This window comes from Lonchura striata, chromosome 4, assembly GCF_050655825.1.
Source record: "Lonchura striata isolate lonStrDom1 chromosome 4, ASM5065582v1, whole genome shotgun sequence".
Taxonomy (NCBI): domain Eukaryota; kingdom Metazoa; phylum Chordata; class Aves; order Passeriformes; family Estrildidae; genus Lonchura; species Lonchura striata.
Window position 1 is genome coordinate 53,672,515 of NC_140706.1, and position 15,203 is coordinate 53,687,717.

At 37.3% G+C, this 15,203-nt stretch overlaps 1 protein-coding gene across 2 annotated transcripts in view; it reads right to left on the reverse strand.

Annotated features, from left to right (window-relative positions):
* Positions 1–15,203, reverse strand: part of MMRN1 (multimerin 1) — a 40,802-nt gene that overhangs the window by 13,692 nt on the left and 11,907 nt on the right. For both annotated transcript variants that reach the window (XM_085578135.1, XM_085578136.1), the window contains exons 2-5: positions 13,746–13,865; positions 11,506–11,612; positions 6,251–6,349; positions 1,872–2,045 (exon numbers count right to left, since the gene is read on the reverse strand). In XM_085578135.1, coding sequence (XP_085434261.1) covers positions 1,872–2,045; positions 6,251–6,349; positions 11,506–11,612; positions 13,746–13,865 — 500 coding nt within the window. The remainder of the gene's footprint in view (positions 1–1,871; positions 2,046–6,250; positions 6,350–11,505; positions 11,613–13,745; positions 13,866–15,203) is intronic.

The following is a 15,203-nucleotide window of genomic DNA, read 5'->3' on the forward strand; positions in this document are numbered from 1 at the left end:
AGGAGGAAGAACAGGATCAGCCCACTTTCCTCCATCTTAGAACTTCTGACCCCCATGTACAAAGTGAAAACCCCCCTGTATATGTGCTAAAACCCCCCTGTACAATACTAAAAAAATTTCCCCTCTACTTTGTAACTACTTTTACTATACTATCTAACCTTTTGTGACTGCTTGTTCCACCTCCAAAGTTGGCAATTCATTCCATGGCTCAAACTCAAAATCACAGCTGTTTTTCAGCTGTCTGCCAGGGTCTAGAATGCCTCTGACCAAGGCCTGGAACCTCTAAAAATGTCTTGAGAGACATTTTGAGTTCCCACACTTTAGTATGCTGTTCATGCATTTGCAACTGGCTGATATTTCCTGGACAGAAACTGCAGTTGCCATTTGTCATTGCACATAGAAGCCAACAGACACACCAACCTTTTCTTTCTCCCCCTCCTTTCCTCATTCCTGCTGTTTACCTGCGTAGAAGCCAAGAATAACCTGTGTTGGAATGCTCATAATTAGAGCCAAATAAGGCATGTGATAGCATCTTTTTCATGGGTGCTATATTTCCTTGATTAGGAGACAGATTGAGAACATAAATCAAAAAGAGAGACATCAGCAGGAGATTTTTTCAGAGCAGGTATAATGTAAAGCATTACAGGTAAAACCAATAAAGGCTTGAAGTGCATTTTCAAAGAAGGAGGGTTTTGGACAGCAGATTTTAATTAAGACTTAGACCCTGAAACACAGGGAGTGCCAAAGCAGAAACACAGGATGCTGACAAACATCTCTTAGACTACCGTGAAAATGACAGCTAGAACAAGAGAAATAGAAAACAAAGAATGAGGAGAAAGCAGAAGAGAAATAGAAAATATTCAAAGACAGATTAAATGTGCACCTAAAGGTCAAGAATGCCATCCAGCAAAATGTGGAGAGGTGAAAGCAGGTCACTGATCAAGAGATGGAATGAACTTGCATACAAGAGAGCCATCTAGCATGTGGTAGGAGCAGCTCAGGAGACAGAGGACTGAAAATACAAGAAATGGGACCCAACTTGGTAAATCTGAGTGAGATACAAAACCACTTATTACTTTGTTCAGTTTTATCTCCATGTAAGAAGCTCCAGAACTTCTGTTCTATTTTTAAATAGTAGAAAAGTCATCTGGATTCTTAAGTGTAAAATATGGTTTGGGCAATATTCCTGAAAATTGAGAAAAATATTGCACATTTACTTCAGTCTGAAGTAAAACAGCACTTGTCAAACAGCACTTTCAGCTGGGTAATGCACAGATCTTGCTGCAGGATTCACAACAACTGGATGCTTAATTCTGCTGATGAGGAACTGCCCAAGCTCCTGATCTCTAGCTGTAGCTTTCCCATATACTAAACATGAGTACAAGTCTTTATCAAAGATAGCCTAATACAATCAGGGACAAATTACTCAGCAGAATGTTTGCTGTATTATAAACACAACCACCACAGAATTTCTTACAGTTTGCCCTGTGTGTGTGAATTATGTATTAAAGAACATTGGTTAGACTTGGTAGGAAAACAAATATTATATCTTTTAGCAGCTGCCAGATAAACAAAAAAAAGACATAAGAATATTTGCAGATGCTCTAAGTAAATGAAAAATGCCTTGATAGTGGCTTAAGCTGCCATGTAGATTATGAAGCACCCAAGAATATAATTTTTTGTCATTATGAAAGACACCATAGTGAAAGTTTAAATAAACAAATTCCTCTTATGAAATGAAATTTTAAAAATTAGTTCTCCCAACAAGTGTTGAGTAATAGAATAGAACAGTCTATGAAGATTTTTAGCTTTTTTTTTTTTCCCTGGCACTTCTAACAGGGTGAGTGATTACATTAATTTATTTTTCTTACCTTTTAGAAAAGACTGGAAGTCTCTGCCCTTATCTTCATTGATTTTGCCTTCCAGAGAAGAAAGCATCTTGCTCACATCATTCATCGCAGCAGCAATGCTGTCAACCTTCTTCTGCAGAAAAGTCAGTTTCATCTCCTGACTACTAATCTTCTCATTCATTTTTTTAAAAAGTGCTTGGACAGGAAACAAAATGAGAAAAAAAACCAAAACAAGTATGATTAAACATCATTTAGTGAATAAATAAAAGAAGGTATAATTGACTGAGAGATATTAGCCAGAAGTGAAGTGAAAATTTTCTGAATTTTTAGTTTTGAGTGAATCTTGATTTTTATCATGTATTAGTGAGATTCAGCAGCACAGCAGTTACTAATTACTGAAGCATATGTATCCATTATAAAGTATTTATGATTCTACAAGGGTATTCGGAATGGTTAGCTTATTTTAATCAACATAATGCCATTCTTCCTCCAACTAGCATCCTACAAGGTATTCAGTTAACTCTCATTTAGTCAATCTCCTTTAACACAATCACAAAAGCATTCATTTTCACTCACCATTTATAACACAACCTCATGAACTTGCAAGACTTGTGGCTGAAGGAATACATTATCTTTCCATTGTTAGGGTCAAGATAAAGACTTTTCCAAAACACAGCAGCAAGGCAGAGAAACAGCTAATAGATAAATTACTTTGAAACAATGATTAGTCTATCATTAAAAATAGAAGCTTAACCTGCAAAGTCAAGTTTATTTTAAGACCTGCCCAAATTGTTCTTGACATTTCTAGTCACCTCAGAAATAAAAAGGCCTAGATGGATGATTTTAAGATAGGTAATGGTGAAGGATGCCTCCATGTTGAAAATTAGGACTCCACATGACTTCAGCCAGCCATCTGAGTTTGACAGGGGACAGGTATCAAATTTATTCTGGGATTTTCAGAAGATGCTGACAAAATTAGATATTTGAATTCCTCTAAGGAAAGCTAGAAAATCTCCTTTGATAATTCAGCCTAAATGCCTATGTTAGGCATTGTGGATTTCTCTTTCAGGGCTCCTGAAGGTCAGGGAGACCCCAAGAGAGATCTGAAAAGAGTCTTTGCTTCCCTAGCCCAAACGCAGCTAAATGAGGAGTCTTGGAATGCTTCCGATTGTGCTTTTTCAAGGATGCTTATTTCTTCTTATCTATAATATTTTTCTCTCTGACCTGCCGAGCTCTGGCTAGCAAGGAGGACATAGCATTCTGTGTGCCCTCTCAGGCAGTATTTACCTTTTATATCAAAAGTTATGTATACTGTGTTTACAATTTATTACCAATACCTAACATTTATGTTGGACAGTGTGTCCCCTACCTTAAACCAATAGAAAAGTGTCACTATCACAGCAAGACATGGAGAACAAGAAGAAGGAGAAAAAGGCTAGGACACACCCAGATTCCTCCATCTTCTACCCCCTCAAACCCCTTATCTTAAAAACCCCAAAATTCTATTTTTCACCCTGTGTTAGTTTAAATAACACACTAGTAAAACCCTTGTTGCCAGAGTTGGCAGTTTTCCATGGGCTAAAATTGAAGCCACAGATATTTTTGACTTCTTGCCAAGGTCTCTGAGACCCCCACCTGGGTCTTGAGACAGCTAGGCCAGCCAGAGGGATGTCCTGGACTCTAACAAGGCATATGATATATTATCCCAAATGATCTGGGCTATACTGTGACTTAAACTGCTATGGATGAGATTCTTTATCATTGCATACAAATATTTATAAGTATTCCTATTGATCCTTTGTCACTTTTCATTACAGCACCAGTGTCTATTCCTATGGCAGAAACAGCTTTAATCAGAAATCCTGTCTATGTACAGGGGTCCAAAGGCTCCAAAAACCCAAGCAAGTTATATGCGCAAAAGGGCATATTGTTCACATGATTTGTATTCTTTAAAATTCTGGTAAAGATAGGTACAGATGCAGATGAAGCAGGCCAACACTCATGAGAATGCTCTCCAGTAGAGTCATGTTGCTTGTAAAGGCAACATATTAAGAGCCTGGAGAGTAAGGCTCTTTCAGATTAGGATGTTAGGATCTCCTATTGTGTTTTCTGCCCAAGGTATCTACTTACACAGACACTAAATTATTTCTAACAACCACCTCATTTAGACTCTGGCAATTCTTCTGACTGGCACTATCAAAGACAGGGCATTGATAGACCTTTGTCTTCATAATACAGCTTTGTGAGAGACAAACAGGTGTGGACACTTCTGCTCGAATTGTTACTATGAGAAAGGGATTTGAATTCATTAGCGGCACTCACACAGTCACCCAAACTCATAACTAATTTGCAGGGTGTAATGCTTTTTTTAGCTTGGTTTCTATGAGTTCCCACTGAGGGAGGAAGAGAAGTTAGATGAACCTGAAAGTGAGTTTTATGCCTGAAAGTGGCACGGCTGCAAGTGGGAGCTGGGAGCAGAATCTGGCTTGTAGAGCCATAGCAGGTGCTGATGGAATGACAGACCACAGCAGTTAGGCCTGGCCCCTGGCTGTGTTTGCAGGGTTGACAGCCAGAACAGGTATATACCTCTTTCTAGACTGACCCAATTTGATTTTAAAGTAATTTGAAAAGCAATTAACACGCAGGTTAGAGATTCCAATTTCAGATTTATTTCTCAGAGTGTAATTCTTACTAACAAAAATGGCATGTCTCAGTGCTCTATTGATCAAGCTAACTTTTTCATAATAGGCCCTATCTGCTCTACTGAACATCCTCCTCTTTCCAGCCCTGAGACTTGGTTGCTCACACAGTATCACCAAGGTACAACAGCCTAAATCCCTTTCAAAAATACCACTCTAAATCTCCATGCCAGATTCAATCTTTCCCTCCTGTCTATTATGATATAAAATAAAGCACATACATGCATATAAGCACATGCATGTGTGAAATCTCCATAAATCTCTGTAGCAATCTTAATTATGACATCCTGTATGCATTACAGCCCAAAAGAAGGTGTTTAAAACTGCAAAACACAAACCTGTGAATATAACCTGATTTATTTATTTGCTTCAGGAGAATGTTTCTGGATATAGGCCAATAGGTGAGTGACAACAACACCACAGTGTGGAATAGATGATAGTCATACAAAAAGCCAATATAGACAAAAACAAACATCAATAGATTAAAAAGAAAAGGAAGGTAGTTCAAGGAATATGTTTATGTTTCCATTAAATATTCCTTCACATCATGGCCATTTTTTGGCACTTTAGCATGAAAAGTACATGAAAAGTAGAAAAAGGCCACCAACTGAGACCAGGCATGCATGGCCAAAGTCATGCACTGCCTCCAAAAATTGTGAATGCTGCAGGATTACTCCAAGACCAAAGCTGCCATCAGCTAGGACACTGGCTGCCCTTGGAGCCCCAAACTCCACCTCTGACCTGACCCCTAAACACAGGGGCAATGAGGTTTTATCCCCATGAGATATAGCCACCATACATGTTGCAGCAAGTATAGCTGACAGTGCAGTGTTGCCTCCTAAAATGGCAAACATCACATGATTTCTCCCAGATCAAAGCTTCCAGCAATTGGCAACCAAAACACGGAGCAGTTTTTCACACAGCAGTCATCTAACATAGGTTCTCTATAGGTTCTCAAAAAATAAATATATTTTGTTACTGACCAGCTCTTACAATTCTCATTTTTCTGTACAGGTTCCTGTGAGACAACACTGACATTAAATTACAAAAACATAATATCCAGATGATATAAAGTAAACACAATAATGAGCAAATATATAAGGCAATAAGAAATATTCTCAAGCATCTCTGGTATAAATTTTTAAACTCTTGCTATATTTCTTAGTTATTTGATCATCCTAGGCGTAGTAGCTTAAAACATGCCTGAGCTACCCTTGTTAAGGTTTGAAACATCTTTGTACTGATTTTGAATAAAGAACCAATATTTGTAAGAAAATACATAGCAATAATCACATATTCAGATAGTCAATAACTTACATTTTCTTCTATGTGCAATGCTTGTCTGTACTATTTCTGTATTTGGGCTGGGGTTTTTAGCTTTTCTTTTTTCCTTTAATTTTCTTTTTTCTCCTTCTGTTAATTAATTTATTGTTTTCAGTAACATAATAATTCAAATATTTCTATACCAAATACTTCCCTGGTTTTAATTTAGGCACAAACCCCTCTGTTATTTCTAACCTGCTGGCACATTTAAATTCAGTGTCTTCTGTCCATCTTTATCAGAAGAGCAAACCACTGCACCATGACTGATAGAAATTTACATTGCACTCAGGTCCCTTCAGTAGGCAGAGATTTTTCTCAAATTGTTTTTGCACTGATCTCAGTGACTGGGTAAAGGTGAGAGCAATTTTAACAACTGACCTGGCCCACTGGGGTCCTGCAGAGCTCCTGGTGTCCTCTCACCAACAGTTCTGCTGCTTTCAGCCTGATTACTGTGTATAACTGATTGCTGTTCTTGAGCTAGAGAAGGGAGAAAAAGGAAAGTAAAGGATGTGAGTGAACCACAGAACATAATTGGGATGATTGCACAAGAATTTTTTTATTTCTTTATTCTGTACCAGCTGTACCAAAGCCTAATCATGTGCAGTGACTCTTACCTGCTTTGTGTAGTGTAGGACCACATTGCTGAAGATGGTTGCTGGCTTTATAAAAGATTTCTGAAGAGTAGCAGGGGCTGGTGTTAATATCAAAATATTAATATATTATGCTGTATAATGAACAGAATTTTTAAAAGGCCAGGGCTAAAATTTCTAGACAAATATTTGGGAACTATATAAAACATCAGTATAAAGACACTATAGAGATTGTCAGATGTAAAATTAATTAGGGGTTTTTAATGGTTACAAAATTAACCAGGTTTGTAGAACCTGATTTTTGTGTTGGGTTTGGTTTTTTTGTTTTTTTTTTTTTACAGATTACACAGATCTTCAACCATGGAAATCTTGCTACTAAAGGCAATGGTGATACTACATTTTTGCAGCACTTAAAAAATAAAAACAATTTCAAAACATAATAAAATTCTAAGTCCCAACAAATGTCATGTGACATTTAGAACATGTATATACATAAAAAACTTCACAAAAGTGGCAATTTTGTAAATATTTTCTCTGGTGATGGCAGATGGGATTATCTGTTCTTATTTTATATTTCAGCCCAAAAGATACAAAAGTAATTTGCAAATAGCTGGACTAACATCATTAATTCAATATCACAGCTGCAGAAATTGAGGTCCAGAAAGTTAAGTGCCTTCACTCCCAAAAAGTAATGAACTGATCAGATAGCTGGGAACAGAACTGAGATTTCCATATTCCTGACATAGATTCTCTAGCCATCAGGCTTGATGATGCTGTTTTATTTTTTTTTTTTTGAAAAAAAAATATGCACAAATTAGATAAACTTACTAGTGTAAATTGATATCAATTTTTATATACTTGCTCAGTTTGTGGAACATTTTGAAGTCAATCTTCCAGGAGGAGGATACCTAAGGAATGCCATTTATGTGGCACTAATGTGATTTCCAGTCTTTAGTACAGTACAAGCAGAATAACTTGGGTATGGTGACATTACACTTCAAATATTAAAATCGAGTTTAGCCATAATGCAAGTTTCCAGGGAAACGGATTAAAATGCAGAGTCAAGAAATTCCATGTTTCAATTCCATGTCAAGAAATTCCATCTTGAAGATAAATAGACTACAGTTAGGACAATATAAGGTGTTTAAGTTGTAAATTAAGGGTGCTGTAAAAATTAGGTTAGGAACTCAGAGGAAATTATCATATGGACCAATAGTTTGATAGAATCTTTTGAAGTTTCCTGATGAGAAATAGAAAATCCTCAAATGGTTATAATTTCAACAGCTTCTGTTATCTTTCTGTGGCATGGTTTTTGACAGAAGCTAAATTCTTGCAGTCAGCCCAACTCATTATACAGAATCTATCACGTGGTGTTGTGGCAATACAATCTATGACAAGCGAGTCAGATACTTGCCTGTGATAACGACCAGCTGATCAATGTCCTTTTTTCTTTTATTTACTGGTCCTTCTGTTGCCTTAAATGTATTCACTGACACTGTTGGTGCTACAGACCACAGTGCCACATTTTTTTAATATATATACTATTCACCTTTCATACTCCCTAATACATAAATAATATAAATATTTAATAAATCAATAATATGTATGATAATAATATGTATTATAATAAATCAATGATAAATATGAATATTTAATAAATCAATATCATCCTCCCAATAAATCATTCTAGAATACCCAAACCCTCACAGTTTTATTCACTCGAAGTTCCAAGGATACATATTTCTCTGTGTGTGCCTGTTTTACTAATGCTTTAAAATTGTTCAGGTAACATAATGGCTGTGAGACCAAGCACATAGCATCTCTGTCAGAGCAAAGCAGCCATGGAGCAAGTCCAAAGTGCACTGCACTGCCTCTGACAGCAGCAAGGACTGGAGCCAGCAATGTACACACACACCAGCCTCACCCACAGACACTCACATATTGTACACTTATCACATTTCACCACAGTACAGGAAAGGTACTTGGCAAGTAGCATTAGAAATTCAGGCTTTTCATTTGTGAAACAAATTCAGAGGAGTCACTGGCAATATAGCCTCTCCTACATCATTCTTCCAGCAGGGCTCAGGCCTTTTCCAAAGGAATCTCTCCAAGACATCATATGGTGATTACATTTATGTGCCCCTTATTCCCACAGCTGAGATTTTCCATTGTAGAGGCTGGATAACAGCAGGTGTGATGGGAGCGCCAGACCAAAAAACTAATACACATACTCTTTAGGGTAGAAATAGCCATCAAATTACTTACATTTGAGACCTTTTAAAAATTAGATATGTCATGCTCAGTTTAAACAAAGAAAAAAAAGAAAAAATTCAACTGAGGCACATAGACCTTAAAGGTTCTTAAAGCACCTTAAAGGTATCATTTGCAATAATAAAGTACCACAAACAAAACCAAAAAAGCAGCAATATGAAGTCCTGAGCAATGAGTCCTTCCTGTTGTACCAGAAAAATAGGTAACACATACAGAAATTCAATATTAGGTGCCTATCACCCAATATATTGGCCTGGATGTATAATTTATTGTCCCATGTATTTTTAAACATGGCACTCAAAACCATTTCAGGGAATATTAAAAAAAAAAAAAAAGAGATCGCATCTTTTTGTCTCAATTTATCTTTGATGAAGCAGGAGTGGCTGAAGGCATTTCCCAGAGTGGGGGGCTAGGTAGTTTCCTCCTGTGTTCCAAGGCAAATTCCCACCTTTTCTGTGTGCCGCTCACTACACGCAGAGGATGGGACATGGCACGGCCATCTGCTGGGGAAACGGCATCACTGTCACTCCAGGGAATTCCATGCTGGCAACGACTGTGGCAGAACTTTGAATTCAGTGGCTCTGAATGTACATGGGGGAACCAGCATTTCATTTACTACATACACAAAGTTAAAATAAAGCTGTGTTTAGCAAAAGCAATATGTCGTGAAGTCTGGTTTTGCTCCCAGTTAAGCATTTGATATTCTGAGTTCAAAATGATGCTTTAATAGTTGAATTGTCCATATTGACTTGTCTCGTTAGACTTATAAAAGTTACCTCCACATTTTTTCATACTTATACATTTTCTTTAAAAATTGCATTGTCCATGCTGGAATAGGATCCACGTCTTAGCCAATTTGGTCATGTGTTGCCACAAAGGAGGTAAGGTTACAAATACTGATCTGAACACATCACTTCCATCTCTCTCACTACTGTACTAACTTGAGAAGCATCTGCAGCCAAGCAGTTACAATGGGGCTACCAAATAAGACTTTCTGGTAATAGCTATCAGGTAAGTGTTTTCTCCTGCCTAGACTATCAGACTGAAATAGCTACATATGCCTTCACTCTGTCAGACAGAAGCTAAATCAGAAGGCATTTTAAATCAGCATTTGCTACAAGCAACCCACGTCACACTAACAGGGCCTTTCCAGGATCTAAAGGATTGTCAGAACACCCCAGTTCCCTTGGCACAGAAACCCTTCAGCAACAATTTTGTTGTTGAACAACAGAGAGGCTGAGTGGGAGGCTCAGTGACTCAGGAGAGCCCCACTCAGCACTCTCAGCATCTCTCCCCTGCTGTTGTGGAGCACAGGAAGACAAGGCTATTGGGCTCCCAGCTGTTCAAGTTCATTAGCCCACATCCCTTCATGGGAATTGAATAATACAGGCAGGCTTGTGCTGGTGGTCTGCTTCTCATGGGAGGCAGGATTCCAGAAGCAAGGAAGAAAAGCTTCTCTGACATAACACCTTTCATCCCAATCTCTTTAAGCACTTCTACAAGCATTAATTAATTGAATATCCCAGTACCCCTGTGAGATGAATGTCATCTCAATTTTCTAGATGGGTAAACTTGGTTATGCAGATTATAAGTGGCTTCCCCAAGTTATTCAGCAAGCCAGAAGAGGTTTGAAAATAGAACCCAGGAAATGTAACACCCGTTCCTGTAACACTTCACAGCACTTTTCTTTATTCTTATTTTTTACATAGATGCCACTACAAATTGAGTTATACAGATTTTCTTCCTGGTCAATGTTTTCCTGTTATTTTGATGCCATTTCAATTTTGTCAACTGTGACCTCCCCCATGCTCAGTGGACAGCCTTGCTGACCGACTGTGCTCTGTTATATCTGTTAATATCTGGCTCCACACTTCTGTGCAGAGGATAATTTTGTGCCTGACAAGGTTCTGGCTCTTTGGCACTGAAATTTCCCTCCTGGATGTGAACAATAGCAATTTTTCTTCATTCCTCTACATTAATTTTTAATCACAGCCCTTTACTACTGCTGACTGAATTCCCTATCATATCTAATAGCCTTTCTTGCAGTATGCATTCATTTAAAACATGTATGCTGATGCCATATCTAATTTTTCAAGGACTGCTTGTTAAAGGCCAGCATTAAAGAAAGAGCTTTTATACAGATGTAAAATTACAGTATGATGCCACGTTTGATCACCAGGGCAGAGGTAAAAGGCTATTCTGTCAAAAAAGGTATAATTATACAGGGATACCTAGAAATAATACCTTGAAAAATTCAGTCACTGTTGAAATTAATGTCAGAGGAACTACAAAATTCAGAGAAGTAAAAAAAGTTGATATATGATTTTATCATAAACAAAATATATTCTCAGAGTCTGAAACCAAAAGGCAAAAGAGTAACACTGCTGTAGAGGAATATTACAGCAGGTATTCAGTAGAGGACCTGGATTTAATTCCCCCTGCACTGCAATTCTCAATAACTAAAAGGTCAAAAGTAGAGACACACTGAATGCAAACTCCATATTTTAGCAAAATGAAATATGGCTTGAGATTTTATGAGCTTTATTTAGAGTGGAAGAGCAGAAAAGATATTCCATTTAGATGCTCTGGAAATCCACATACAGGGAAGAGTCAACATCCCAAAGCATGTTAGTTTCCCATGCATTTTTTCTGGTTTTGAATTTAGCAGAAAGCACTGCATTTGTTTTGAACAGAACCATTTGCTCACAGATCAAACTTGTGTTCTTTTCTTTTGCTGAAGTGAATAGTTCAGACCCTTGCAACTCTACCCACCTTTGGGTTGGCAGTTTTGCCCACTGTATCCAGGACAGCACTTCCACTCCAGTGATGTCACTATTTTATGTTTGATTCTGTAAACCTGGTGTGTTGTTGTCTGGGACCTGTGAAATGAGAACAATTTAAATCTATTTTAGGTAACCCAAGAGGAGCTGTAAGATACCTGCATAACATCATTACATTATCCCACTTGTCATATCTTTTTATTACTGCTTGAAATTCAAAGTGAATTGTAACCAGGGTTTGATGTTTCATTAGCAATCACAGCTTTAATATTGCAACCTCCAGATTAACTGCATGAATTTTAAGGAAACCTGATGTCTATTTAGATTTCTTCCTGGAATATCTTACTCAGGATTCAAATACTGCAATCTTTGATGGAAGACATTACAATTAATAACCACTAAACTGAAAAAAGGGAGCCAAAAATACTATTTTCATATACCACTTTTCTTTGAAATTGGTGGAAAAATACATTCACAATAAAATTACACCACATCAGCACACATTCACTGCACACTTCTGATTATTTTAACCAAGATTTTACAAACATTAATCTAATAAAGTGTGAAAAATTCCACTCTGGATTTCAGGGAAGGGAGAGCCTTTCTATGCAATTGTGAGGCCTCAGTTATTACTTTTACAGCATGCAACTGCAGAGGAAGCAGTAATATTATTTCTGTGTTCCAACAGATTCTGCATGTCCTGGCTACCCCATCACTTTTTCCTAGGTTTCTTAACATCACAGAAAGGACAGTTTAGAATGAACATGCTGCAGTAGGGCATACAGAATAAACTATAGCAACTCTCCCTGCCCTTTTAAGATGTTAAATACAAAGTTCAGACAAAAACAATACCACATGCTGTTACTAGTTATAAGCACTAACACAAAGGACACCTAAAATCTCAGAAAATATGATGATAAAACAGTTAGAATTGTTTTGTACACAATAAATAATTCCAGAAGAAAAAGACAAATTTAAAGACTGTAAGATCAAAAAATATCCTCCCAATGCATAAAAAAATGCCACCGTATTTTAAACTCCAGTGAATGCTGTCACCCCTTCCCAAGGGATGTAATACTCTATATATTAAAATTCTCATAGCAGCTGGCAGAAGCTTTGCATGTGTCCCCAGCCAGCTTTGGCTCTAAGAAATGGCTTTTTCAGCAGCAAGAACTCAGTAAAGATGATCTGAATTCAGGAGACTTCCTGGTTATTTTGCTGTATGGATGGTCTTATGGTAAAAACACCTTATTCTACATTGGCATAATCCATTCCTAAAACTACTTGTAAAAATGAAGTGTTCATGAAAGGAGCTAATCAGGAGTAGCAACTTCAAAAATAATACATGTAAAAAATAAATCCATGTGAACAAGTCTCAGAAATTCAGTAGTAGAGCCTTATTTATAGGAGCAACACCACAAGGACCTAAAACAATTGACTTAGGAAAAAAAAATTAAAACAGAAAAAAATTAAAGAAGAAAAAAAATTAAAAATAACAAAACTGGCAACACTTCAGCTACAGGGTCCACTCTACTGTTTTGCCATGCAGTTGACTACATTTCAGAGTCACCAAATGCTAAGGAAGCTCTACTCCCAGTTTCAACTCAAAGCTTTAAGTGTGTTCTGTCATACCACCTAGAGGACAAGTCTCCTAACAATCAAACTGGCTTTTAAAAGGCTTTTAAAAATTATAAGGGAAAAATACACTACAATCTCCATTCTGTTGGTGCTGTTTTATTTTGCCATTTTCCAAATTCATGTATTAAAATTCAATTTCACTTACAAATGAAATCTAAAATTTAGAGAATACAATGAGGCACCCAAACGACAAAGGACAGCCTGGCTGTCTAACAGAGGTATTATTTGCAAGTTCCATCCAGGCCAATTACTTGTCTAGGTTCACTGCCTGAACAAAGCTGTGCCAGAAATAAGCACTACCCAGAGAGATAATAACAAAAGTATTTATGCCTCTCGGGGGAAGTCTTTTGCTTCAACAGAGCAGAAGCTTGGAGAACTGCACAGAAAGGCTTTTCTTCCCTGCATGTGCTTTAAGGCTTTGTACTTGTGCACCTCTCTTTGACTTGAAGACTTTGAACTGACTGGAGGGTGCCAGGGTGAGGGCATGTTGCCTTCTTTTTTCCCTTTTAATTTTTAAAGTTATATTCACATTTATGGTGTATTTGGTCATAGTTAAAGTTCTTGCAAGTACTCTTCCTTCCTAATTCTCCATACCTCTGAGCACAGGATCCAATTTGCCAAGTGCAAGGCTTTGCTCTGCCTGATGAGAAGGTTTCCAGGTTGTCCACCACAACTGTAGGTATGAGTCTGGTATGGACATAAGCACACCAGTTTCTGTAAAACAGAGAGCATAAAATTGTTAAAAGTACAAATAACCTTTTTCCCCATACAATATATGATACTTAATTGTGAAAGCTAAACCCATATTTTGCAAATAGGAGTAAGTTACAAAAATTAAGTTTGACTCAAACTGCCAGTATTGTTTTGGGCAATTACTTAGTCTTTGTGCTTCAGCAAACAAAACAGATAATCATTTCTCCATCTCTACATACATTCATATTACAAATCTGTATTTTAATTTGTAAGCATCTGTGGAGCTCCAAGGACAAAGAAGCTCTTCTAGACTGCAGCAATGACAGGTTTTAAAATACACCTAGTTTTCAGACTACAGAAATTATTTATCCAAAATTCAAAGGATTTTTCAGCAAGGTTTTTAATCATCCACAGCTCTCACTTCATGGACAGCCTTTCTAGTATTTCTCCCTTGCCCCAGCAATACTGTGAGTACAGATAGACTTTGTTTTCCAGTGTATTGTGAGGCCAAAGTTACACACAGCAAACATATGCCATGGCTCCACACTTTTGCCTCTGGATGCCCATCCAGAGAAGGCAGTTGCATACAAAATGATCAAACTCTAGATCTCTGCAGCACAGGGGGCCAGACCTGGTGAATGCAAAAGGTGGTTTGATGGGATTTTTTGGGTTGTTTTTTTTTTTTTTTAAGTTTCTAAGGAGGCTGCAAGCAAATACAAACTGTTAAACCAGATTTTGAAGCTTGTCTACAGTAGAGAATAGAATTAAATCAAAATTATAATGTGGGTATAATGGCTCAGGACAGATTTGAACAGGGAAATTATGCCACAGAAATATATTGGTATTCCTTAAATCAGAAGCAAGTAGATAAATGTGTGATTTTCAGAGGCTTTTGGCAGGGTCACTCACCAAAAGATACGGAGCGGGGTGGGGGGGTAAGCAATCTATTACACAGTAAGAAGACAGATCCTGTTATAAATAAATAAGGCATTAAATCAGAGAGATGAAAGTTTGCTTCTTCAAGAAGCATCTTATCAACACAATCCCACAGTAATCTGTAATACGTACTGTATTGATTAACTAGGGGGGAGGTAAATAAATAGGGAGATGGCAGGGTTATACAGAAATTTACAAATTCATTTTTTGAAGTAAAAAAAGCTCAACTTGAAAAATTGCAGAAGTCTCATGATACTGAATTTCCAATTAAGTAGGTGTCAGAAAAGAGTCTTGTAATGCAGAATCAGTTACAAAGGCAGGCTTATAGAGATAGTATCACTACATACAGTAGTTTTCATCAGGGGAAAAATAGTCTTGGAGGCATTTCTAATGGCTCTCTGACTAGGCCAATTTATTGGTTTG